We start from the raw sequence: 25164 nt of genomic DNA on the forward strand, positions 1-25164 counted from the left end.
TCTGGTGGTAACGGGACAGGAACTGTGGAGAGGTGGCCAACGAAGTGAGCAGTGTCTCGAATGTAGGATGGGGAGTTGTGGACAATAGTTTGGAGGTGTTGGTCAACAAAGGCAGAGGCCCGCTCTGTGGAAGCATTGTACCCAGCCACTAGGGGACGATCAGTAGGGAGACCTGTGAGGTTGGGTTTATGGAGTTTGAGGAATAGGTAAGAGGTAGTAGTGCATGGGGTTGCTGGTGTGAGGAGGGAGACGGATTCAGGTGTCAGGTTTTGAGATGGACCTAAGGCCTTGAGAAGTTGTTTGAGGCCATGTATGGAGTGGAGTATTTTCTTTGGCATTCCCCAAAAACTTTCCCCATCTTTTATGAAACACACTGCTCCAGAACATCCATTCTATAACAGTGTTGTTAACCTTTCTGATAAAGCTCTGACCCCTAAAGAAGTCTCAGTACCTTTTAAATGCCTCATCTTTAGCCCAAAATCTAATTTCAAGTACTTTTTAATGGCCTCACCTTCAGCCCCAAATCTAATCTCTATCACGCAGCACTTGTACAGGACACTATTTCGTTTACTTCTTCTTTGCAGTCAAAACAATTCTTCATAACACACCCCACTGATGACAACCAAATGAAACCACATACAGTACCTTCTTTACAACAGTTCCAACCTACTGCCACAAAAAAACTTTTTTTCAGGAAACTGCCAACAGCATCGATATAGTAAATAGTCTTCACGGGTTTGCCTCCGCATCACGTTGCGCAAATTCCACAATATATCCTCAGAGCAACTGTCCAACATCTTCAGGTGGTTCAATCTTCCTCGTGGCTAGGTACGAGTGACGGTATTCGAACACCGATGCCCGTTTTTAGAACATGCGCATGAAGAATGCGCAGCTGCGGAAATCGTGCATGCGCAGTGATTTACCATATTCAAACTCCCTCTCCTGAAAATCGCAGAACGGCTCTCCTGCACGTGCGCTGTGTACTGTGTTTGTCAACAGCGCGGCCACACGTTACGCACCAACGGCCATACTAGGCCAGTGTTATGACGGGCCTGTTATCAAAGAATCTTGATTTTCATGTCGTGATTTAATAGCAACCAATCCAGAGGAAAATTGTGGAACTCATCATGAAGAGATCGATTCCAGCAAAAGTTGCTAAGGGTTGGCGTCAACAGGCTGCAGTTCCTCCTAGACTCTATGGCCTACCCAAGATCCATAAGAATGGGGTGCCTCTCCGTCCGTCCCATTGTAAGTAACATAGGAGCATCTACTTATTTTGTTGCCGAATACCTGACATCACTATTGGGACCTCTCGTAGGCAAGTGTGACCATCACATTCGAAATTCTGAAGATTTCATAGGTCGCCTGAAAACCCTTAGAATGCAATCATTGGATCCGTTAGTAAGTTTCGATGTTGTGTCTTTATTTACAAAGGTGCCCTTGCAGGACTCTTCGGAGCTCATTAGCAACAAGTTTGAGGAGGACATAGTAGTATTATTCAAACACGTGCTTACTTCAATGTACTTCTCATTTCAAGACCAATATTTTGAACAAGTGGACGGTGTCGCCATGGGAAGCCCTCTGTCTCCCTTGGTGGCCAATTATTTTATGGAGGACTTTGAAGAAAAAGCACTACAGTCAGCCACTCTCAAACCCTCTTGTTTTCTGCCATATGTGGATGATACATTTGTGGTGTGGCCACATGGACTTGATACTCTACCTACATTTCTTCAGCATCTGAATTTGCCCCATCCAAATATAAACTTCACAATGGAAGTGGAAAAAGATGGTACTTTACCTTTTCTTGATGTCTTGGTACGGAGGAAAGCAGATGGAACCTCGGGACACAGCGTCTACCGCAAGGCAATGCATACAGATCTATATTTGCAGGCCACAAGCTGCCATCATCCTGCACAATGCGGTAGTGCATTACGTACCTTAGTTCATAGAGCACATGTGGTATCTGACCTTAGAGCCTGTCGAGTGAAATACAACCTTTGAAGACAGTGTTCCGACAAAACGGTTCTTCTGAGAGACAGAAATGTAATGCGTTCAGGCCCAGGTGAATTCAGTCTATGGAGCAGAATGAAGGTACAAAGACACCCACCACATTGGCCTTTTTGCTGTATTTTGGTGCCATGTCATCAAGAATCAGAAGTCTTCGGAAGATACGGAATTAAGTGTGTTTTTCAACCATCTGCAAAACTGAGAAACCTGTTGTGTTCGGTAAGGAAGCAATACATATCCGTATAGTCAACAATCTCATCAACAAGGATAGAGGATTTCAATTGAGCACAGCCTGGAACCCTGCATTGGCTGCTATTAAATCACGATGCAAAAATCAAGATTCTTTGATAATAGGCCCGTCATAACATTGGCCTAGTACGGCCATTGATGAGTAATGTCTGGCCACACTGTTGACAAAAACAGTGTACAGCGCACTTGGGGGAGAGCCGCTCTGCGATTTTTGGCAGAGGGAGTTTGAATATGACAAATCACTGCATGTGTGATTTCCGCAACTGCGCATTCTTCGTGCACATTTTCTAAAAACCGGCGTCGGTGTGCGGATACTGTCCGTTGTACCTGGCCACGATCAAGGTTGAACCACCTGAAGATTTCGGACAATTGCTCCGAGGAAATATTGTGGAATTAGCACAACATGATCCGGCGGCAAACCCGTGAAGACCATTTACAACACACCTGCCGGGAAAGCTTGAAGAGTCAGCATCGATATACTCACGGAAATGCATGATACACACTGTTCTGTCTTAAAAAAAATTATTCACTATTGGTTATGAAATGGATCATCTTCGCAGTGCTAGAACAAAAATGAAAGCAAAGTGAAAACTGTGAATCTCTAAACACATTACATTTTATGACACACAAACAAACACAAACATACACACAAAATTCAAGCTTTTGCAACAAACGGTTGCTTCATCAGGAAAGAGGGAAGCAGAGGGAAAGACAAAAGGATGTGGGTTTTAAGGGAGAGGGTAAGGAGTCATTCCAATCGCGGGAGCGGAAAGACTTACTTTAGGGGGAAAAAAGGACAGGTATACACTGGCACACACACACATATATCCATCCGCACATACACAGACACAAGCAGACATTTGTAAAGGCAAAGAGTTTGGGCAGAGATGTCAGTCGAGGCGGAAGTACAGAGGCAAAGATGTTGTTGAAAGACAGGTGAGGTATGAGCGGCGGCAAATTGAAATTAGCGGAGATTGAGGCCTGGTGGGAAACGGGAAGAGAGGATATATTGAAGAGCAAGTTCCCATCTCTGGAGTTCTGACAGGTTGGTGTTAGTGGTAAGTATCCAGATAACCCGGATGGTGTAACACTGTGCCAAGATGTGCTGGCCGTGCACCAAGGCATGTTTAGCCACAGGGTGATCCTCATTACCAACAAACACTGTCTGCCTGTGTCCATTCATGCGAATGGACAGTTTGTTGCTGGTCATTCCCACATAGAAAGCTTCCAGTGTAGGCAGGTCAGTTGGTAAATCACGTGGGTGCTTTTACATGTGGCTCTGCCTTTGATCGTGTACACCCTCCGGGTTACAGGACTGGAGTAGGTGGTGGTGGGAGGGTGCATGGGACAGGTTTTACACCGGGGGCGGTTACAAGGATAGGAGCCAGACGGTAGGGAAGGTGGTTTGGGGATTTCATAGGGATGAACTAAGAGGTTCCGAAGGTTAGGTGGATGGCGAAAATACACTCTTGGTGGAGTGGGGAGGATTTCATTGAGGATGGATCTCATTTCAGGGCAGGATTTGAGGAAGTCGTATCCCTGCTGGAGAGCCACATTCAGAGTCTGATCCAGTCCCAGAAAGTATCCTGTCACAAGTGGGGCACATTTGGGGTTCTTCTGTGGGAAGGTCCGGATTTGAGGAGATGAGGAAGTGGCTCTGGTTATTTGCTTCTGTACCAGGTCGGGAGGGTAGTTGCGGGATGCAAAAGCTGTTTTCAGGTTGTTGGTGTAATGGTTCAGGGACTCCGGACTGGAGCAGATTCGTTTGCCACGAAGACCTAGGCTGTAGGGAATGGACCGTTTGATGTGGAATGGGTGGCAGCTGTCATAATGGAGGTACTGTTGCTTGTTGGTGGGTTTGATGTGGACGGACGTGTGAAGCTGGCCATTGGACAGATGGAGGTCAACGTCAAGGAAAGTGGCATGGGATTTGGAGTAGGACCAGGTGAATCTGATGGAACCAAAGGAGTTGAGGTTGGAGAGGAAATTCTGGTGTTCTTCTTCACTGTGAGTCCAGATCATGAAGATGTCATCAATAAATCTGTACCAAACTTTGGGTTGGCAGGCCTGGGTAACCAAGAAGGCTTCCTCTAAGTGACCCATGAATAGGTTGGCGTACGAGGGGGCCATCCTGGTACCCATGGCTGTTCCCTTTAATTGTTGGTATGTCTGGCCACGAAAGTGAAGAAGTTGTGGGTCAGGATGAAGCTGGCTGAGGGACTGCGTCAGCTTTCAGACAACACTACATACAAAGTTTGCCAAGGTAATCCCATTCCTGATGTCCAGGTGGAGTTTCAAGGAATCCTCAGAACCTTAGGCCCCCTACAAAACCTTTCACCTGACTCCATCAACCTCCTGAGCCCACCAACACCCCGCACCCCTACCTTCTACCTAAAATTTAGAAACACAATCATCCCGGCCGTCCCATTGTAGCTGGTTACCAAGCCCCCACAGAACGTATCTCTGCCTACATAGATAAACACCTTCAACCCATTACATGCAGTCTCCCATCCTTCATCAAAGACACCAACCACTTTCTCGAACGCCTGGAATCCTTACCCAGTCTGTTACCCCCGTAAACCATCTTTGTAACCATTGATGCCACTTCCTTATACACAAATATTCCACACGTCCAGTGCCTCGCTGCGATGGAGCACTTCCTTTCAAGCCGATCACCTGCCACCCTACCTAAAACCTCTTTCCTCATTACCTTAGCTAGCTTCATCCTGACCCACAACTTCTTCACTTTCGAAGGCCAGACATACCAACAATTAAAGGGAACAGCCATGGGTACCAGGATGGCCCCCTTGTACGCCAACCTATTCATGGGTCACTTAGAGGAAGCCTTCGTGGTTACCCAGGCCTGCCAACCCAAAGTTTGGTACAGATTTATTGATGACATCTTCATGATCTGGACTCACAGTGAAGAAGAACACCAGAATTTCCTCTCCAACCTCAACTCCTTTGGTTCCATCAGATTCACCTGGTCCTACTCCAAATCCCATGACACTTTCCTTGACGTTGACCTCCACCTGTCCAATGGCCAGCTTCACACGTCCGTCCACATCAAACCCACCAACAAGCAACAGTACCTCCATTATGACAGCTGCCACCCATTCCACATCAAACGGTCCCTTCCCTACAGCCTAGGTCTTCGTGGCAAATGAATCTACTCCAGTCCGGAATCCCTGAACCATTACACCAACAACCTGAAAACAGCTTTCGCATCCCGCAACTACCCTCCCGACCTAGTACAGAAGCAAATAACCAGAGCCACTTCCTCATCTCCTCAAACCCAGAACCTCCCACAGAAGAACCCCAAAAGTGCCCCACTTGTGACAGGATACTTTCCGGGACTGGATCAGACTCTGAATGTGGCTCTCCAGCAGGGATACGACTTCCTCAAATCCTGCCCTGAAATGAGATCCATCCTTCAGGAAATCCTCCCCACTCCACCAAGAGTGTCTTTCCGCCATCCACCTAACCTTCGGAACCTCTTAGTTCATCCCTATGAAATCCCCAAACCACCTTCCCTACCCTCTGGCTCCTACCCTTGTAACTGCCCCTGGTGTAAAACCTGTCCCATGCACCCTCCCACCACCACCTACTCCAGTCCTGTAACCCGGAAGGCATACATAATCAAAGTCAGAGCCACGTGTGAAAGCACCCACGTGATTTACCAACTGACCTGCCTACACTGTGAAGCTTCCTATGTGGGAATGACCAGCAACAAACTGTCCATTCGCATGAATGGACACAGGCAGACAGTGTTTGTTGGTAATGAGGATCACCCTGTGGCTAAACATGCCTTGGTGCACGGCCAGCACATCTTGGCACAGTGTTACACCGTCCGGGTTATCTGGATACTTCCCACTAACACCAACCTGTCAGAACTCCAGAGATGGGAACTTGCCCTGCAGTATATCCTCTCTTCTCGATATCCGCCAGGCCTCAATCTCCGCTAATTTCAATTTGCCGCCGCTCATACCTCACCTGTCTTTCAACAACATCTTTGCCTCTGTACTTCCGCCTCGACTGACATCTCTGCCCAAACTCTTTGCCTTTACAAATGTCTGCTTGTGTCTGTGTATGTGCGGATGGATACGTGTGTGTGTGTGTGTGTGTGTGTGTGTGTGTGTGTGTGTGTGTGTATGTGTGTGTGTGTGCGCGCGCGCGCGCGCGAGTGTATACCTGTCCTTTTTTCCCCCCTAAGGTAAGTCTTTCCGCTCCCGGGATTGGAATGGTTCCTTACCCTCTCCCTTAAAACTCACATCCTTTCGTCTTTCCCTCTCCTTCCCTCTTTCCTGATGAAGCAACCGTTTGTTGCGAAAGCTTGAACTTGGTGTGTATGTTTGTGTGTCTATTGACCTGCCAGCACTTTCGTTTAGTAAGTCACATCATCTTTGTTTTTAGATACATTTTTCCCACGTGGAATGTCTCCCTCTATTATATTCATTGCATTTTATGAGAATTATTAGTCCGAAAAATTAAGTGTACTTACAAAAATATCTATTGTAACAACTTCACATGGCATACATGCTATTTAACCAGGAAAGTATACGCCATTGCTGACTTGAAAACGTAAGAAAGTTGATACTTAAAGCTATAACACAAGCTTAACCAAGCAGGAGTGAAACTGTTGCAAATGATTAATAATATATACAGGGTGTATCAAAGGATGGGGCAAACTTACACAGCTGAAAGCACACGATATTAGAAGCACAAATGTCAAGCAAACATGGGTTCTATAATGCGTACCTAAAGAGCTATGAGGCATTCTTGATTTTCAATATTGTGAAACAAACCTCTTCTACTGTAAGCTCTTTGCTTTCCATATTTTGGGAAGTGGTAGTATGGACCAAAGCAAGAAAAAAATCTCCACTAAACATGTGCTCTAAAATACATACCGTAGCAGCTACGAGCACCTGTTCATCTTCGGTGCTTTGGAACACAACTATTCTAATGAACAAGTGCTGATAACTTTTAAGGTATACCTTTTAGAGCACACGTTTACTGGAATTTTTTTCTTGTTTTCCCTAAATATTGAATGCAAAGAGCTTGCAGTAGAAGAGATGTGTTTCGCAATACTGAAAATATCTCATAGCTCTTAAGGTATGCATTTTAGAGCCCATGTTTACTTGAAATTCGTGCTCCTATTACCGTGTGGTTTCAGCCATGTAAGTTTGTGCCATCCTTTCTGATACACCCTTTATACACCACTGTTTGTGTCACGGGTACCAGGATTTCCTCACACCTCTATCCTCCCCTCTTTTTAAGCTCCTACACTTTTATGATGTAGAAATAATTTCACAGCTACGGTCATTTAGTTATGATCACAGATGTGTACATATTTTCTGATAGTTAAATTCACAGATTTTTTATACCGATGCTGTGGGATAATACAAAGTATTTTGGGCACATGCCAGGTTCAGATTATACATAAATTAATTCAATAAAATTGACTAGTGATTAATATGATAGAAGGGTCACATTTGTTGCAATAAAATGAATAATTACAGTTTTTAGAGAAGGAAAGTTGCTACTCACCATATAGTGGAGATGCTGAGTCGCGACAAGCACAACAAAAAGATTCACTCAATTATAGCTTTTGGCCATTAAGGCGTTTGTCAGCAATAGACGCACACGCACACACACACACACACACACACACACACACACACACACACTCTGAGATGAGGAATGTACTACCCAAAATCATATGCATATTTCCCTTGGGTTCTGCTTTCCATTGTCCATCCAACCAACAGAATATTCTTGTCCATCCCTTTTCCAACCCTACTCCCAATCCTACAACCAATGGGTCATTCCCTAGTGGTCGACCCAGGTGCAAGACCTGCCCCATATACCCTCCCACCACCTCCAACTGCAGTCCAGTCAGAGGCATTTCCTACCCAATAAAAGACAGGGCCATGTGTGAAAGCAGCCATGTTGCAAATACAGTGCAGCATTCTCCATGTGCACGACAAGTAACCAACCGTCTATTTGCATGAATGGTCACAATCAAATTGTGGAAAACTGCAAACTTGATCATCAAGTTGCTGAACATTCTGCACACAACAACACAAATGTCTTCAACAGTTGCTTCACTACACATGCCATCTGGATACTTGCTTCCAGCACAAGTTTCTCTGAACTACAAACTTGTGACTTTTCTGTCCAACAAATCCTGCTCTCTTGCAAGTCCCCTGGTCTAAACCTCTGATAATCTGCTCCCACTGTCTCACTTTGCCTTTTCCCTTCACTCTTCTGTCCGTAACACTCCTGCTCCATCCAGATCATACACTGCCTTCTCCCACCTTCACTGCCCCCCCCCCCCCCCTCTGCCGCCAATGTGGGTATTCTCTCTCTCTCTCTCTCTCTCTCTCTCTCTCTCTCTCTCTCTCTCTCTCTCTCCCCCCCCCCCCCTCCCTCCCTCAATCCTCTTCAACCCTTCTCCCTTTCCTCTCCCTCCCATTCTCCCTCATCTTCCCCTTCACCTTTCACTCTCCCCCCCCCTCATTTTTCCCTACAGTTTCTCCCCTCTCCCTACATTTATATTTGTTGCATCCGCTGTACATTTTTTGTCTTGTTGTGTAGCTGTGAAGTCATCTGTCCATAGACCTGCCTCTTTCTTGCCACCCCCTCCTTGTGTCCTTCCCTACTCCTCCCCACCTAGTCAGTTCAGGCAACTGCTTTCAATAATCAAGTCTATAATTAGTCTTGCAGTGGTCATTTGAGTGTGTGTTTGGGTGCCTGTCTGGTTTGGTGTGTCAATGTGAGTACAATTGTTGGATAAAGAGCTAGTGCTTGAAAGCTTGTGTGGATGCTGTTCTGTTGTGTGTTACTGTGCTCCATGTATTTATCACTGTCAGTGAGAGATTGCTTTTCCCTTATTTTATATATTGCTCTATCCAAGAATTTCAGTTATTGTTAATACTACCTAAGATAAACATATTAGCTATGAAACTTTCCAACCTATTAAAACTGTGTGGCACCACGGCACCTGGCCTCAAACTGCAACCACTGCATTTGACTCACACAATGACACACAGTTTTTCTGTATCAGGCAGTTACGTCACAGCATACACACTGCCTCATAGTGAAAACTTCATTTGGGATACAGAATAAGTGACACAGTTATAGTTCGTATTCCACTTTACACAAAGTGTGTTTGTTTATGTAACAGTTACAGAAATACCAACATCCATGCAAATGATGAGACATAAAATATTTTAAGACTATACAAAAGTATTAATATAGAATATTATGTTCTACTGTTGACGCAGCCACCTTTTATCATCCAACTACAAATCTGCAGCAGAATTATCCAACTGTTTCATTTTTTTTTTTTCTAATTTTTGGCAAACTCTAGAATAACTGTGGGCATATTCTTCCTATAAACAAAGTGCAAAGTCCACAGAACACTTTTGATATCAATTGTTAATTTGGATTCCTGACACTAGATTAATTGCATAATATGGTACTCTTTTGTGGTCAGCAAAACAATGCAATACTGCTTACAATATTCATTTTTTTCTTTTTTCCTTCACTCCTTTGTGTTTTTTTCAATTTTTTATTTTTGTGTGAGAGTAACTTTCCTCCTATACAACAAGCAAAACATTGTCATGTTCTTACAACTGTATGAAAATAGCAGTTTCAATAAAGAATTATGATTATGACACTCATACAACAGGCCATCCACAGCTATCTCCATATACAATTAAAAAAGACAATAATTAGGAAAAATGTTCTGTAATTGAATTATTCGACTTTTAGTTAATTATTTTCTTTATTGTTGTATATGCACATTCTACAAGATGGTTAATTGTATAACAAACTGGTTTCCAATAAAGAATAGTGATATGATGCTGTATGGATGTTATACCATAATTTAAAATTGCAAATCATTGTCTCCTCAAAATTTAAAGCTGCGAGATGAGGCGGTTAATCAAACGTTTGAAATTAGTTTTCCTGCTCCTACACTTAAATCTACATAACAAGCCAAGTAGTTTCGTATAATATAATACTTCATGTCCCCCTGCCCCATTCTCTTTTCTCCCTCTCTCATCTCTTTTTCTCTGATAATCATACTAAAATTAAGAATTTATCCTGAAAAGAAAGTATCTGCTAATGTTAATAACAGTATCTTAGCTTGTTATTTCCCCCTGAAATACTAAATGGTAATTTTCACTGAAAGAAGTTTGTGGTGTACTGGTAACATGTCGATTCTGCAGAATAACATATTCCACTTCTAACCACTTGAGCCAATGAAAGATGTTCATGGAAACCAGAAAGATTGTTTAGGTAGTTGTTAAGTGTGGAACATCCCACTGTGCATGCTCTGTTTGCCATATGTGCAGATGGGTGTAAAAGATCTCAGCTCAGAACACTGAGAAGGCACCACAGTAAGTGAGCATCTCCACCTGCTGGGGAGGCCCACTTATGCTTTGGCATTGTGGCTTAGTGGTGCCTTGGAAGTCATAGAGCAAAGGGCACAGGCAATAATGTCAACACACAACGATTGGTGATTATGCATGAGAACTGTTAGTCTTTAATGTGAAACCAGTAAATCAATGCATGTTGTGACCTTTTCTGAGCTACGAATTAAAAGAAATCTGTTTCATCCACAATTTAAATGAAGTTCTACAGTGGAAACATTGCTCTTATAATACAAAAGAGTTATCATAAAAGTGATCATGTCATTTTAGCAGTTTGAGTAGATCCGTGTTCTCCTTCAACATCACCCCTGCAAAAGGTTAGAGTCCACTGTCAAGAGGACATGTCACGGTCTGTTGGCACTGCACGGCAGGTCCACTACAGTGAATTATTTGAAGAATGGTGACCACAAGACATTTTTAAGATAAAAGTTGGTGCACACACACCAGTTGGGTGACATACCGTTCATGGAGTGGAACACATCATGCTACAAAAATCAGACCGTTACACTCCAGGTTTATAAACAGTGTCCAGTGTATACCAACAATCATGTTACAACTTACTGATATTATTAAGAGGAATAATCTAAACAGCCAGTTCAGATTTATTTAGTAGGCTACCTGTATTTCTTAAACAGACTGCCTCATGCACTTAGCCACTGTCCCATTTGTGTTCGCTAGTGTCCAATATCTTAGATAGTATAATACATTCAATTTTTGACTAAAATGTTACAAGCAGAACTTGACAACACTCTATTCTTTCAAAACATTACGAAGACATCACCATGTTTTCTTTGAATCCATTAAGTGCGGATCTGGTTTTACGACTGACATAGTATACATTGTCGACGTCTTCAAATTTAGCCCAGTACGCAGATTACCGATTACTTAAGGTCACTGAACTGGGATTTCGCTTAATAGAATCAGGTAACACTGATCGAATGTTTGAAAAAAATGTGGCATACATCATAAGCAAAATAGCCTTGCCGCTTAATTATATTGACATTTAGGCATTAAATTATTCTGATAAAACAGCTATCCACACCTTTGAACTGCAAAGTGGGATGGAAGACATGTGTGATGAGAACTGACATATACTGAAGTGCCAAAGAAACTGGTATAGGCATTTGTATTCAAATATAGAGATATGTAAACAGGCAGAATACAGCAGTGCGGTTGACAATGCCTATATGAGACAACAAGTGTCCAGAGCAGTTATTAGCTTACTGCTGTTACAATGGCACGTTATCAAGATTTAAATGAGTTTGAATGTGGTGTTATAGTCATCGCATAAGCGTGGGACAAAGCATCTCCGAGGTAGTGATGAAGTGAGGATTTTCCCGTGCAACCCTTTCACGAGCGTACCTTGAATATTAGGAATCCGGTAAAACATCAAATGTCCAACATCGCTGCAGCTCTTTCCTATGGTGAGCCAGAACTAGTCTGAACATTTTTGGTGGCACAGTTGTTTCATGCTGGTGAGGTGGGCACACCACAACTGTCCGCTCTGTCAATATGGGAAATTGCTGTTGGCAGCTACCCAGCTTAACTTTGCTCTCACCTGTCTACTTCTTGGCCTCCCGCTGTGTTACCAATGCTATTATTCATTTCTCCTTCCGTCAAAGGAGGATAGTTCAAGCTAAACCCTTCTGACAGCACCAGTTCACTGTGTGATCTCCCCAGCCATATTTACTGATTCACCATGCTTCCCTTCTTACCACACTCAACTGGTCCCATTCCTGAGGCTCTGTCATTAGGAATTGAGTCCTCTCACCTACCAAGTGATGTAGTATTTTGTGATTAACATGGCGTCAGATCACTCTTATCTTCATGTTTGTTAATTTAGCGGAATATTGGTATTAGACCTTTGTTTAGTGAAGCTCTAGGGGACAGGTGGGCAACTGGTCACCTGCAGGTAGGATCTGGCCCATGACTAGTTTCAATCCAGCCTGCAGAAGAAATTGGCAAGAGAGCAAGGTGCTCCACACTACTCTCTGCCCGGGACACTTTTTCAGATATTTCCACCAATGCTCAGCTTGCTACACGACTACTGCTTTTTACTGGCCATACAGTCTGTTAAAAGTTTTATTGAGCTCTGCTGTAATAGGTTTGAGGAGTTTCGGGCATTTCATATAGTTCTAACAACATACAATTTGTGCCTACCATTTGCTATGAAAGAAATGTCACACATAAGTTAAGGGGCCATCACATGTTGAATATTATTGTTAATACATCAATACAATGACCATCTGAGGATGAGTATTAGTGTATTGTCATCAGTAGAAATACTAACTAATGGTACTGATGCCAACCGAAATATTCTCGGTGTTACCAAAGCGTATTGAGCATGTAGGGGTGAGTATTAACCATTTGACAATTTGCCATTCTGTTATTTGCATTTTCCCAGTTTGGCTTTGATATAATACAGTGAACATATGATAAGATCATGTGATTTAGACTTTCAAACTTTTTTTTTTTTTTTTTTAATATATAGGTTTAATTTATTTAGTGTTAAAGAAACTACCAACGCTTATGCAGTCAGTAAAAAGTATTTTTCGACAACTATTTACAAAACACTTGCAAATAATGTTTGTGGATATTAACAAATTAAATTTCAAACTCTCGAAAGGCCTGCATGTGGTCAAAAATCACTGAATTACTCTTAATTTCTTGTTGAATGGGATCACCTATCTCAGTGCCGTATTTTGTTTTACTATTATTTCCTGTATTACCATTAGTAAGTAGTTCTTGTCAGGTGTGGATATACTGTATTGTTGCAACTGATAGAATTTATTATAAATTAGCTGCAATCAGTTGCCTTTATAGGCATTTATTATTCTGTGATGATGTTTCAAGATGCCTGGTATCCCATCTTCAGAATTTTATGAGCGCTATTCAGAAAGTAGGGAATGTTTTGGCATTTAAAAAATAAAATAAAATTTAAAAAAAACTAAGTATAAGAAATACAATTTATTATATACATCTGAAAGAGCGACTGACATACCACTTTTCCACATAGTCACCCAACACACAGGGGTACTTATCATAGCGGTGGACAAGCTTTGAAAGACCTTCGTCGTAAAATTCTGCCACCTGAGACTTCAACCAGTGAGTCACACTCACCTGGAGTTCCGTGTCATCATCAAAGTGCTGCGGTGCAAGCCAGTTCTTCATCTTGGGAAACAAGTGGAAGTAACTTGGTGCAAGATCGGGGCTGTAGGGCAGATGAGGGAAAATTTCCATTTGAATAAATTAAGGAGTTCTTTAGCGCAGTTTGCTGTGTGAGGTCGGGCACTGTCGTGCAAAAACCAAAATTTTGGATGTCAGCTTTCCTCGGCATTTTGAACTGCTCTTCCAAGGCTGTGCAAAGTTTGACAGTACCGAGCAGATTTTATGGTTGCTCCACGTTCGAGAAAATCAATAAGAAACACATCTTGCCTATCCCAAAACACTGTTGCCATCAACTTCCTTGCTGACAAGGTTAGCAAAAATTTTCTTGGTTTCTGTTGGGACCTTGTGTGCCCCCACTCCATGGACTAAAATTTTGTCTCGCAATTGATGTGTTTCACCAAAGTCTCATCACCGGTTACGATTCAATTCAGTAATGAATCACCATTTTTGTGGTAGGCCTCCACAAATGTCAACACTGTCCCCATTCGCTGTTCTTTATGGCGCTTTGTAAGCATTTTGGCCACCCATTGTGCAAAAAATTTGTGGCGGCCTAGCTTTGGAGTGACAATTTCATACAACAAAGTCTGAGAAACTTGTGGAAAAGAAAATGAAAGCTCCGTTATTGTGAAGCGACGGTTTTCACGAATCATTTCAACAACTTCAGCGACAAGATCGTCAGTCACAATGCTCGGGTGTCAACTCTTCTCTTCATCATGAACGTTGGTTCGGTCATTTTTAAACCGATTGCACCATTTCCGTATGGAACATTCACTCATTATATTGTTTCCATACACTTCGCACCGTTCATGATAAATTTCTGTAGGTTTTAGGTTTTTTGCCAACAAAAACCGTACCACAGACCACACTTCACAACTGGCAGGATTTTCGATTGCAGCACACATTTCAAATTCGAATATGGAAAAAACAAGATGCACAGAGACGTTCCTGCTCTCACGGATGGATGTCGACTGAGTTGCCAAGCATGCACATACAAAAATATAGGCGATCGGCACGCGCCTAGCAATGTCAGATGTAAACATTCCCTACTTTCTGAATAGCCCTCATACATTGATTTAAATATCATGAACATCGCTTTCTTTGCTAATGACGCTGCACAATTTTGAAATTAAAGTTTTTAAGGCAGCCATAATAAAACATCGTAAGTGAACAAACAATGTACATAATGCATAAATAAATGTAAACATCTGAAAATGGAAGTGAATGTACACTTGAAAACGTGTTTTGAGGCACAATTTGCTGGCACTGCATGTCAAGAAAGGAATGCCATTCATATCAGTGTGTTACCCCTTTAGCATTATCATCATGGACATTACAATCTAGACTTTATGTGATAGTTCAGCTGTTGTCGTGTCACATGACAAGGCAGTACTCAAGCTTAAGTAAGTACATAGATGAGGTTCATGGGTCACCAACGGTTGCCCATGCTTGCTCTGGGATACATATATTTTGTGCTCTAGTAGTGAATCTAGATGCTGTGACTTTAATTAAAGAATGAAGTGTCCTACCTCACAGAAAAATTAGTACATGGTGAATAACAAACTCCTTTTATTTTCTCCTAGCAAGATAACTGTGTGGAGCAGACAGCAATTTCATTAATGTAGATAATGTGTGTTAAATACATATCAGCGAATTGAGACTTTTCTTTTACCAATACCTCTGAGGACAATCATTATTAGTTGCTATTTTTATTGTGAACACCTACTAGATTGATAACCAACTGCTACACTTTTGCTATTAACATATAGTGGAAGGTTATTCCATTTTATAGCTGTGCCAAGAATTGAGATCGACTACATTTTTATAACCCTTAGCAATAAGTGCTTCTTTGCAACACTACAGAAAGTCAATTGCAACAGAGCCTCCCATAGTCTGTAGGTCCCCTATCCAGACAACCTGTCTTCCAATGGAATGTCTGGCGCTGTTTTGTAAATACTGTTAGCACCACTCCTTACAGAAGGGGGAAGGTCGCACAGGAAAGCAAGTCAGTCTGGGTATATTTTGGATTTCTTGAAAAATTGTATTTCAAATTTCATTTTCCTTCAATCTTTTAAGTACTCTCCCAGTACGATGCAAAAATGTTAACTGATGGGGAACATGGGAAGTGAACCACGTATGTGGTCACTGGAGAGTCTCTGAGGGGAGGGTGCAGCTGCTTTGCTCTCTCATACTTCAGCCAGAGTGGATGGCTTCAGCTGTCCACCTCTGGCCCTGCTCACCCAGGACCAGTCACCTGCCACTCGAATGTGAACCACCACCTCTCCCAGCTCCTATTCCTTTATTATTGTTGAGCAAACTCCTAGGATTTCAGTCCGTCATTTGCTCCACTCCCTGGTTAAGTGCTTTCTGTATTCCATATATGAGGAATATATCCTGAGTCCAATGAATTTTAACTCCATTATTTCACCACCTCCCTTCCAAGGCTCCCCCATCCCACTCCACATCCTGTAGAATCAACCAATTCCACTAATATCTGATAGTTTATTTCATTTTTTTTTTCAGTTACTCAGAGTAAAGAATACATATGACATGGCTATACACAAGTTACAGTGACTTAATCTAAGTTTGTAAACAATCATACAAATACTTACATGTATGTGTGAATGAGATATGCATGCAACAATAATAAAGTCAGAAATAAAAGTGTGTTACCTGATCATGCATTGTTGAATGATTTTTACATAATTCCATCATAATTTCATAGAACAGTTCCTTGTAGTGCTCATCACCCAGGCCACCCTCCACAAGAATGTCCAACTTGGCAATCATTTCATCTTCGAACTGCAGTTATAGACCAGACAAATCATCAGAAAAGATTGACTAACCATTGTATAAGAAATAAATAGAATAAACAATTTTACAAAACTCTACACGCTAATATTTTGGAGCAAAGTAGATACAACTAGAAATAAACAGCAAAAATCTTCTTCCAACACACATGTAATGGGCAATAACTGTCGATCAATACACTGAGGTAACAAAAGTCCACGGTGCGGACACATCATTTTTATTTTTTTTTTATTTTTTAATTGCTCACACATGTTGTTCAACCTTCAGTTTAGCACACGGTTACTTTAAATGTTCAAAATGTTCACCATTGGCAGCTATACACATAACAGAAAGATGAGTGGTTACCGCAACTACATCAGTCAAGGTTACAGTGGAAACCACTACACATGTCGCTGTAATCTCCTGGTGAAGTTCCTAAAGCGTGCACAGTTTACGTCGATAGACATTATCTTTCACAGTTCCCCACAAGTAAAAGTCCATAGGTGTTAGATCTGGTGACTGTGGAGAGAACTCAATGGGCCCTCTTTGTCCAGTCCAATGCCCCGGAAAATTGTCATCCGACAAAGCTTGTACGGCTAGGTGGTAGTGTGGTGGTGCCCCATCCTGTTGGTAGAAGACCTATTCATCAGCTCCATAAAGTGGATGTATACCTGGCAAAATTGATGTGCGTAACATTTCCAGATACACTTCTCCAGTGAAATCAGAGAAAAAGGGTCCTCCTAAGCGCCTAGATGATAGTCCGCACCCCACATGAACCCCTGGTAGATTGATCGCTTTATCCACATAAACATGTGGATTTACAGGTGTCCAGTACACACTGTGACGCCGATTCACAGTTCCATTAAGTTTACATTGTGCCTCGTCACTCCACACTATGTTCATCACAAGTTGTTCATCATCAGTTACCATTTGCTGATACCATTCGCAAAATTGCATTTGGCGATCAGGATCGTAATCATCATTAATTGCATGCAGTAATCGTGAAATGTAAACTTTCCACTTCGCAGCTTTCAGAATTCTTCACACACTTTTACTGCTAACCACCACTTTACGTGCACATTGCACAGCAGACTTCTGTGGAGAATTAACACGAGAGCCGACGAAGCAGGACTTGTAGCTGTATGCTGTCTTCCTGATCTTCCTTTGTGAATATCACAAATCGTTCCATGCAATTCACCCTCGTCAATGATGCGTTTAATTGTCAAGTGGGTTGGCAGTTCTGTTTCAAACTCGTGCTTCCATTGATGTTGCACTTCCAATGGCATTATCAAACTTGAAAAACCACTTCACAACACATTTTTGTTGCTCGAATGTCAAGTGTGCTCCAGCCATCTTGTTTTCTCAATACCGAGATGAAAGTACTAACATCTGTTGAGCCAAAGACCATACTAAAACACACTCTTAACTCAAATTGAATGACAATATCGATATCTCGATAGAGCCTGACAAAGAGAGTAAACATTTTTCTGGCGGACTCTGTATTGTCACAAAAGTACTAATATTATATTCATCTTGGATGACATTTAGCAGTAGTTGGTCATTTATCAAAATTCAGAACAGAACTAAGCACAAGCTTCCAAACCTGACCATACTAAAATGTTACTATTTGGACCATGCATTCAGGACAGAGAAGGTAGAATGACTGTAGAGAGATGGAAAATACCTTCGAATAATTGTAGGACTCAAAACACGTGGAAATGGTCACCCTGTATTACGAAGCAACGGAAACACTACATAAATATCCCAATACATTAGTCTATGACTTACTCTGGAAGAGAGGGGCCACATTTTCTTTGTGCATGTCAAAAAAAAAAAAAAAAGGGGGTGGGGGTGGGGGGAGCTGGACACAGCTTAAACAAAAAACTGTTGTATTTCAGCAAGAGAACGACCAAAAATAAATGGATACCTGACACTCAAAGATACCAAGAATGAATTGATATATCAAATGTATACATTCAAATTAGAAAAAAAAAATTCACAAAAAGAATCAACACATCTTCAAGATTTTAAAGATAAAAAATACAGAAAAGCCTTACTGAACCACCGAAAAGACAACATAGTTAAAGAATGTGTAGTATTGAGAAAAAAGAAAAAGAACACCAACAGAAATAATGAACTGTAAACAGTTATTCTATGTGGTCCAACGGTAGCTGAATCCAAATCAAGAAGAAAATGATACTATCGGCGAAAAACAGTTATGGACAGTTTGTACGACATTATTGGTGTTACTGTCTTTTCTTAATCAAAAGGGTTGTTTAATTGCTGTTGCTTTATTAGAATGCACATAATTTAAATTTTGGGGATACTATTTTATATTTGTCACGGTAGACATGTTTTCAAAATTTATCAAACTATATCTTACTAGAACATTGCTGATTTTGAAAATAGAATGGGGGTGTTCCACACATCGAGGAACACTGGAAACAGTAATGTCAGATAATGGTCCAAGTTTGGTTCAAAATCAATCATTTATTGCAAGGTCAGCAATAAAACACATTTTAATGATTGCTTACCACCTATCGAGTAATCCTGCATTGAGATGCACGAGAGAAATTGGTAGGGTGTGCAGAACTTACTGTAGTCACAAACACCATCTTGGATTAAGTGCATAATCAATTTTGAAGATTCAGTGACCAGTTTGCAACACTCATCCATGGGTTTTTCACCACATGAAATACTATTTGACATAAAACCAGCCAATCTTATAAAGGAATTATTTAAATTTCTAGACTTTAAATATATTTTTGTGCAAGAAAGAAGTGCCATTGTAAAAGAAACAAGCTGAATCACAAAAAAGAAAACATTATGCTAGAGTGAAAGTGACACAGTCAAAGACACGAGATTTGGTTTTAGCAATATATGGAAAAGAATACATTGCTACTCACCATAAAGATGACATGTTGACTTGCAGACAGGCACAACAAAAAGAATTAACACTTTTAGCTTTTGGCCAAACAATTCTTCAGAAAAGGAAACACAGACATGGGGAAATGGGGAGGAGGAAATGGAAGTGGAAAAGGAGAGGAGCACAGAAAGGTAAAGTCAGGGACATGAATAGAGAGATGATAAGACAGAGGGGGTGGAACTGTTGGGTGGAGGGTGTGGGGACAGTAGGTTACCATAGGTTACATCCGGGATGATTTTGGGTGTGGAGACTGTGTCGTAAGGACAACTTCCATTTGTGCAGTTCAGAAAAGCTACTAGTAGACGGGAGTATCCAGGTGGCCCAGGCTGTGAAGCAGCCACTGAAATCAAGCATGTTATGTTCAACTGATTGTTGTGCCACAGGGTCGTCTACTTTGCTCTAGGCCATTGTCTGGCTGTGGCTATTCATCCTGATGGACAGTTAGTTACTAGTCATAACAATATAAAAAGCTGTGCCCTGATTGCAGCAGATCTGACATGTGACATGGCTGCTGTCACAGGTGGCACTGCCTCTGATGGGTTAGGGTAAGCCGGAGACAGGACTGGAATAGGAAATGCAAGATGGCTGAATTGGGCAGGTTGTGCACCTGGATTGGAATTCGGTATTACCTACAAACAAATCTGGTGTACAGCTATGGGCACCCACATGGCACCATCCTATGCCAACTTATTCATGGTCCATCTAGAGGAAGCCCTCGTAAACACCCAGACTCCTAACCCATCACCTGGTTCAGATTCATTGACGACATCTTTGCTATCTGGATTGAAGGTGAAGACACCCTATCCACATTCCTCCAGAACCTCAACAACTTCTGTCCTATTTGCTTTACCTGGCCCTACTCAACCCAACAAGCCACCTTCCTAGTTGTTGACCTCCTCCTCAAAGATGGCTACATCAGTATCTCTGTCCATATCAAACCTACTAACCACCAGCAATACCTTCGCTTTGACAGCTGCCACCCGTTCCATACCAAGAAGTCCCTTCCATACAGCATAGCTACCTGTGGTCATCGCATCTGCAGTGACGAGCAGTCCCTCTCGAAATATACTGAGGCTCTCACAGAAGCCTAACTATCCTCCCAACCTTGACCATAACTATCCTCCCAACCTTGACCATAACTATCCTCCCAACCTTGTACAAAAACAAATCTCCTGTGCCTTATCTTTCCAGTCCCTCACCACCTCCAAAAGTACCACCATCTGGCCACAGAGGAGCATTCCCCTCAGTACCACCCAGGACTGGAACAACTGAATTACATTCTCCGCCAGAGTTTCAATTACCTCTTGTCGTGGCCTGAAATTAGAAATGTCCTGCCCACTCTCCTTTCCATCCCTCCCAAAGTGGTATTCTGCCATCCACCGAACCCTCGCAATATACTTGTCCATCCTTACACAGCCCCTGCTTCCAATCCCTTGCCACACATCTCATATTCCTGTAATAAACCTAGATGCAAGACCTGTCCCACACATACTCCCAACACCAGCTACTAAAGTCCAGTCACTGACATCACCTATCCCACCAAAGGCAGGGCTACCTGTGAAACCAGTCATGTGGTCTACAAGTTAAGCTGCAACCATGGTGCTGCATTCTAAGTAGGTATGACAACCGACAAGCTGTCTGTCCACATGAATGGCCACCGACAAATCATGGCCAAGAAACAAGTGGGCCATCCTGTTGAACACCCTGCCACACATGACATCCTTCATTTCAATGATTGCTGCATGGCCTGTGCCATATGGATCCTTCTCACCAACGACAGCTTTTCTGAATTGCACAGGTGCGAACTTTCCCTGCAATACAGCCTATATTCCTGTAACCCTCCTGGCCTCAAACTTCGTTAGTCACTTACCTCACCCATCCAGCCCCTTCCCTCTTCCCATTCCAGCACTACACAGCCGTCATTCCACCACCACACCTAGTCTTTTTCTTTATCTTCTTTTCTGCCTCTCCCTGTTCCCCCTTCCAACCTCTGCCCCGACCCTCCATCTAACCTGCAGCCCTTCACTGTCCGTCACCCCCACCATACTATCCCTCACCCTCCCCACCCCAGCTTCCTCCTTACCCCCACCCAGTCACCACTCCCATCGTGCACTGGTGTTGCTGCTCGCAGTGTTGTTTCAGTTGCCTGAGACTGCAGTTGTATCTGTACACCATCTCCCCTACATGGTGAGTAGCAACTTTCCTCCTCATAATATTGCAACAGCATCATTCTGTCATGTCTGCCTGTATTGTGCAGTTGGGGATGCACATGGAACATTTAATGTTGATTTTCAGGTTAGTTTAGGTATGGTGCGATTATTTAGCCACTCCAGTGTTCGTTATGGATGACACAAAGCATACACAAAAAGTATTACTTCAAAAAGTGTCAGAGAGGATATATATTTTCTACTAGGGACAGTCATAAGCACAAATAGCAGCCTCGTGTACCACTCACGCCAACATTGCCAGTTATCAGGATAGGCAAGGACTGCAGCATGAGGTGTAGGACACAGACAAATAGCACACTGGCGCACTCATGCGCGCACACAGACATAAAATTTTCTATTGTAGAGATGGATATTAAGGTACTATTTTCATGATGCTCTTAGGCAATTGTGAAATAAGGGTATTATGATGGAATGCTCAGATTGCTTCATGGATTATTATGATGTGTTACAGTTTTTGGATGACGATTGTTGTTGTTGTGGTCTTCAGTCCTGAGACTGGTTTGATGCAGCTCTCCATGCTACTCTATCCTGTGCAAGCTTCTTCATCTCCTAGTACCTACTGCTACCTACATCCATCTGAATCTGCTTAGTGTATTGATCTCTTGGTCTCCCTCTACGATTTTTACCCTCCACGCTGCCCTCCAATGCTAAATTTGTGATCCCTTGATGCCTCAAAACATGTCCTACCAACCGATCCCTTCTTCTAGTCAAGTTGTGCCACAAATTTCTCTTCTCCCCAATCCTATTCAATACCTCCTCATTAGTTACGTGATCTACCCACCTTATCTTCAGCATTCTTCTGTAGCACCACATTTTGAAAGCTTCTATTCTCTTCTTGTCCAAACTGGTTATCGTCCATGTTTCACTTCCATACATGGCTACACTCCATACAAATACTTTCAGAAACGACTTCCTGACACTTAAATCTATACTAGATGTTAACAAATTTCTCTTCTTCAGAAACGATTTCCTTGCCATTGCCAGTCTACATTTTATATCCTCTCTACTTCGACCATCATCAGTTATTTTACTCCATAAATAGCAAAACTCCTTTACTACTTTAAGTGTCTCATTTCCTAATCTAATCTCCTCAGCATCACCTGATTTAATTTGACTACATTCCATTATCCTCGTTTTGCTTTTGTTGATGTTCATTTATATCCTCCTTTCAAGACACTGTCCATTCCGTTCAACTGCTCTTCCAAGTCCTTTGCTGTCTCTGACAGAATTACAATGTCATTGGCGAACCTCAAAGTTTTTACTTCTTCTCCATGAATTTTAATACCTACTCTGAATTTTTCTTTTGTTTCCTTTACTGCTTGCTCAATATACAGATTGAATAACATCGGGGAGAGGCTACAACCCTGTCTCACTCCTTTCCCAACCACTGCTTCCCTTTCATGCCCCTCGACTCTTATAACTGCGATCTGGTTTCTGTACAAATTGTAAATAGCCTTTCGCTCCTTGTATTTTACCCCTGCCACCTTCAGAATTTGAAAGAGAGTATTCCAGTTAACGTTGTCAAAAGCTTTCTCTAAGTCTACAAATGCTAGAAACGTAGGTTTGCCTTTTCTTAATCTTTCTTCTAAGATAAGTCGTAAGGTTAGTATTGCCTCACGTGTTCCAACATTTCTACGGACTCCAAACTGATCTTCCCCGAGGTCCGCTTCTACCAGTTTTTCCATTCGTCTGTAAGAATTCGTGTTAGTATTTTGCAGCTGTGACTTATTAAACTGATAGTTCGGCAATTTTCACATCTGTCAACACCTGCTTTCTTTGGTATTGGAATTATTATATTCTTCTTGAAGTCTGTGGGTATTTCGCCTGTCTCATACATCTTGCTCACCAGATGGTAGAGTTTTGTCATGAGTGGCTCTCCCAAGGCCATCAGTAGTTCTAATGGAATGTTGTCTACTCCCGGGGCCTTGTTTCGACTCAGGTCTTTCAGTGCTCTGTCAAACTCTTCACGCAGTATCTTATCTCCCATTTCATCTTCATCTACATCCTCTTCCATTTCCATAATATTGTCCTCAAGTACATCGCCCTTGTATAAACCCTCTATACACTCCTTCCACCTTTCTGCCTTCCCTTCTTTGCTTAGAACTGGGTTGCCATCTGAGCTCTTGATATTCATACAAGTGGTTCTCTTCTCTCCAAAGGTCTCTTTAATTTTCCTGTAGGCAGTATCTATCTTACCCCTAGTGAGACAAGCCTTTACATCCCTACATTTGTCCTCTAGCCATCCCTGCTTAGCCATTTTGCATTTCCTGTCGATCTCATTTTTGAGATGTTTGTATTCCTTTTTGCCTGCTTCATTTACTGCATTTTTATATTTTCTCCTTTCATCAATTAAATTCAATATTTCTTCTGTTACCCAAGGATTTCTATTAGCCCTCGTCTTTTTACCTACTTGATCCTCTGCTGCCTTCACTACTTCATCCCTCAGAGCTACCCATTCTTCTTCTACTGTATTTCTTTCCCCCATTCCTGTCAATTGTTCCCTTATGCTCTCCCTGAAACTCTCTACAACCTCTGGTTCTTTCAGTTTATCCAGGTCCCATCTCCTTAAATTCCCACCTTTTTGCAGTTTCTTCAGTTTCAATCTGCAGTTCATAACCAATAGATTGTGGTCAGAATCCACATCTGCCCCTGGAAATGTCTTACAATTTAAAACCTGGTTCCTAAATCTCTGTCTTACCAATATATAATCTATCTGATACCTTTTAGTATCTCCAGGATTCTTCCAGGTATACAACCTTCTTTTATGATTATTGAACCAAGTGTTAGCTATGATTAAGTTATGCTCTGTGCAAAATTCTACAAGGCGGCTTCCTTTTTCATTTCTTCCCCCCAATCCATATTCACCTACTATGTTTCCTTCTCTCCCTTTTCCTACTGACAAATTCCAGTCACCCATGACTATTAAATTTTCGTCTCCCTTCACTACCTGAATAATTTCTTTTATCTCGTCATACATTTCATCAATTTCTTCATCATCTGCAGAGCTAGTTGGCATATAAACTTGTACTACTGTAGTAGGCATGGGCTTTGTGTCTATCTTGGCCACAATAATGCGTTCACTATGCTGTTTGTAGTAGCTAACCCGCACTCCTATTTTTTTATTCATTATTAAACCTACTCCTGCATTACCCCTATTTGATTTTGTATTTATAAATCTGTAATCACCTGACCAAAAGTCTTGTTCCTCCTGCCACCGAACTTCACTAATTCCCACTATATCTAACTTTAACCTATCCATTTCCCTTTTTAAATTTTCTAACCTACCTGCCCGATTAAGGGATCTGACATTCCACGCTCCGATCCGTAGAATGCCAGTTTTCTTTCTCCTGATAATGACGTC

The 25164-nt window shown here is 42.0% G+C and overlaps 1 protein-coding gene across 1 annotated transcript in view; it reads right to left on the reverse strand.

Annotated features, from left to right (window-relative positions):
* Positions 1-25164, reverse strand: part of LOC126253699 (dedicator of cytokinesis protein 1) — a 443179-nt gene that overhangs the window by 154417 nt on the left and 263598 nt on the right. The window contains exon 22 of the mRNA XM_049955225.1: positions 16533-16661. Coding sequence (XP_049811182.1) covers positions 16533-16661 — 129 coding nt within the window. The remainder of the gene's footprint in view (positions 1-16532; positions 16662-25164) is intronic.

The sequence above is a fragment of the Schistocerca nitens genome, chromosome 4 (assembly GCF_023898315.1).
Source record: "Schistocerca nitens isolate TAMUIC-IGC-003100 chromosome 4, iqSchNite1.1, whole genome shotgun sequence".
Classification (NCBI taxonomy): Eukaryota; Metazoa; Arthropoda; class Insecta; order Orthoptera; family Acrididae; genus Schistocerca; species Schistocerca nitens.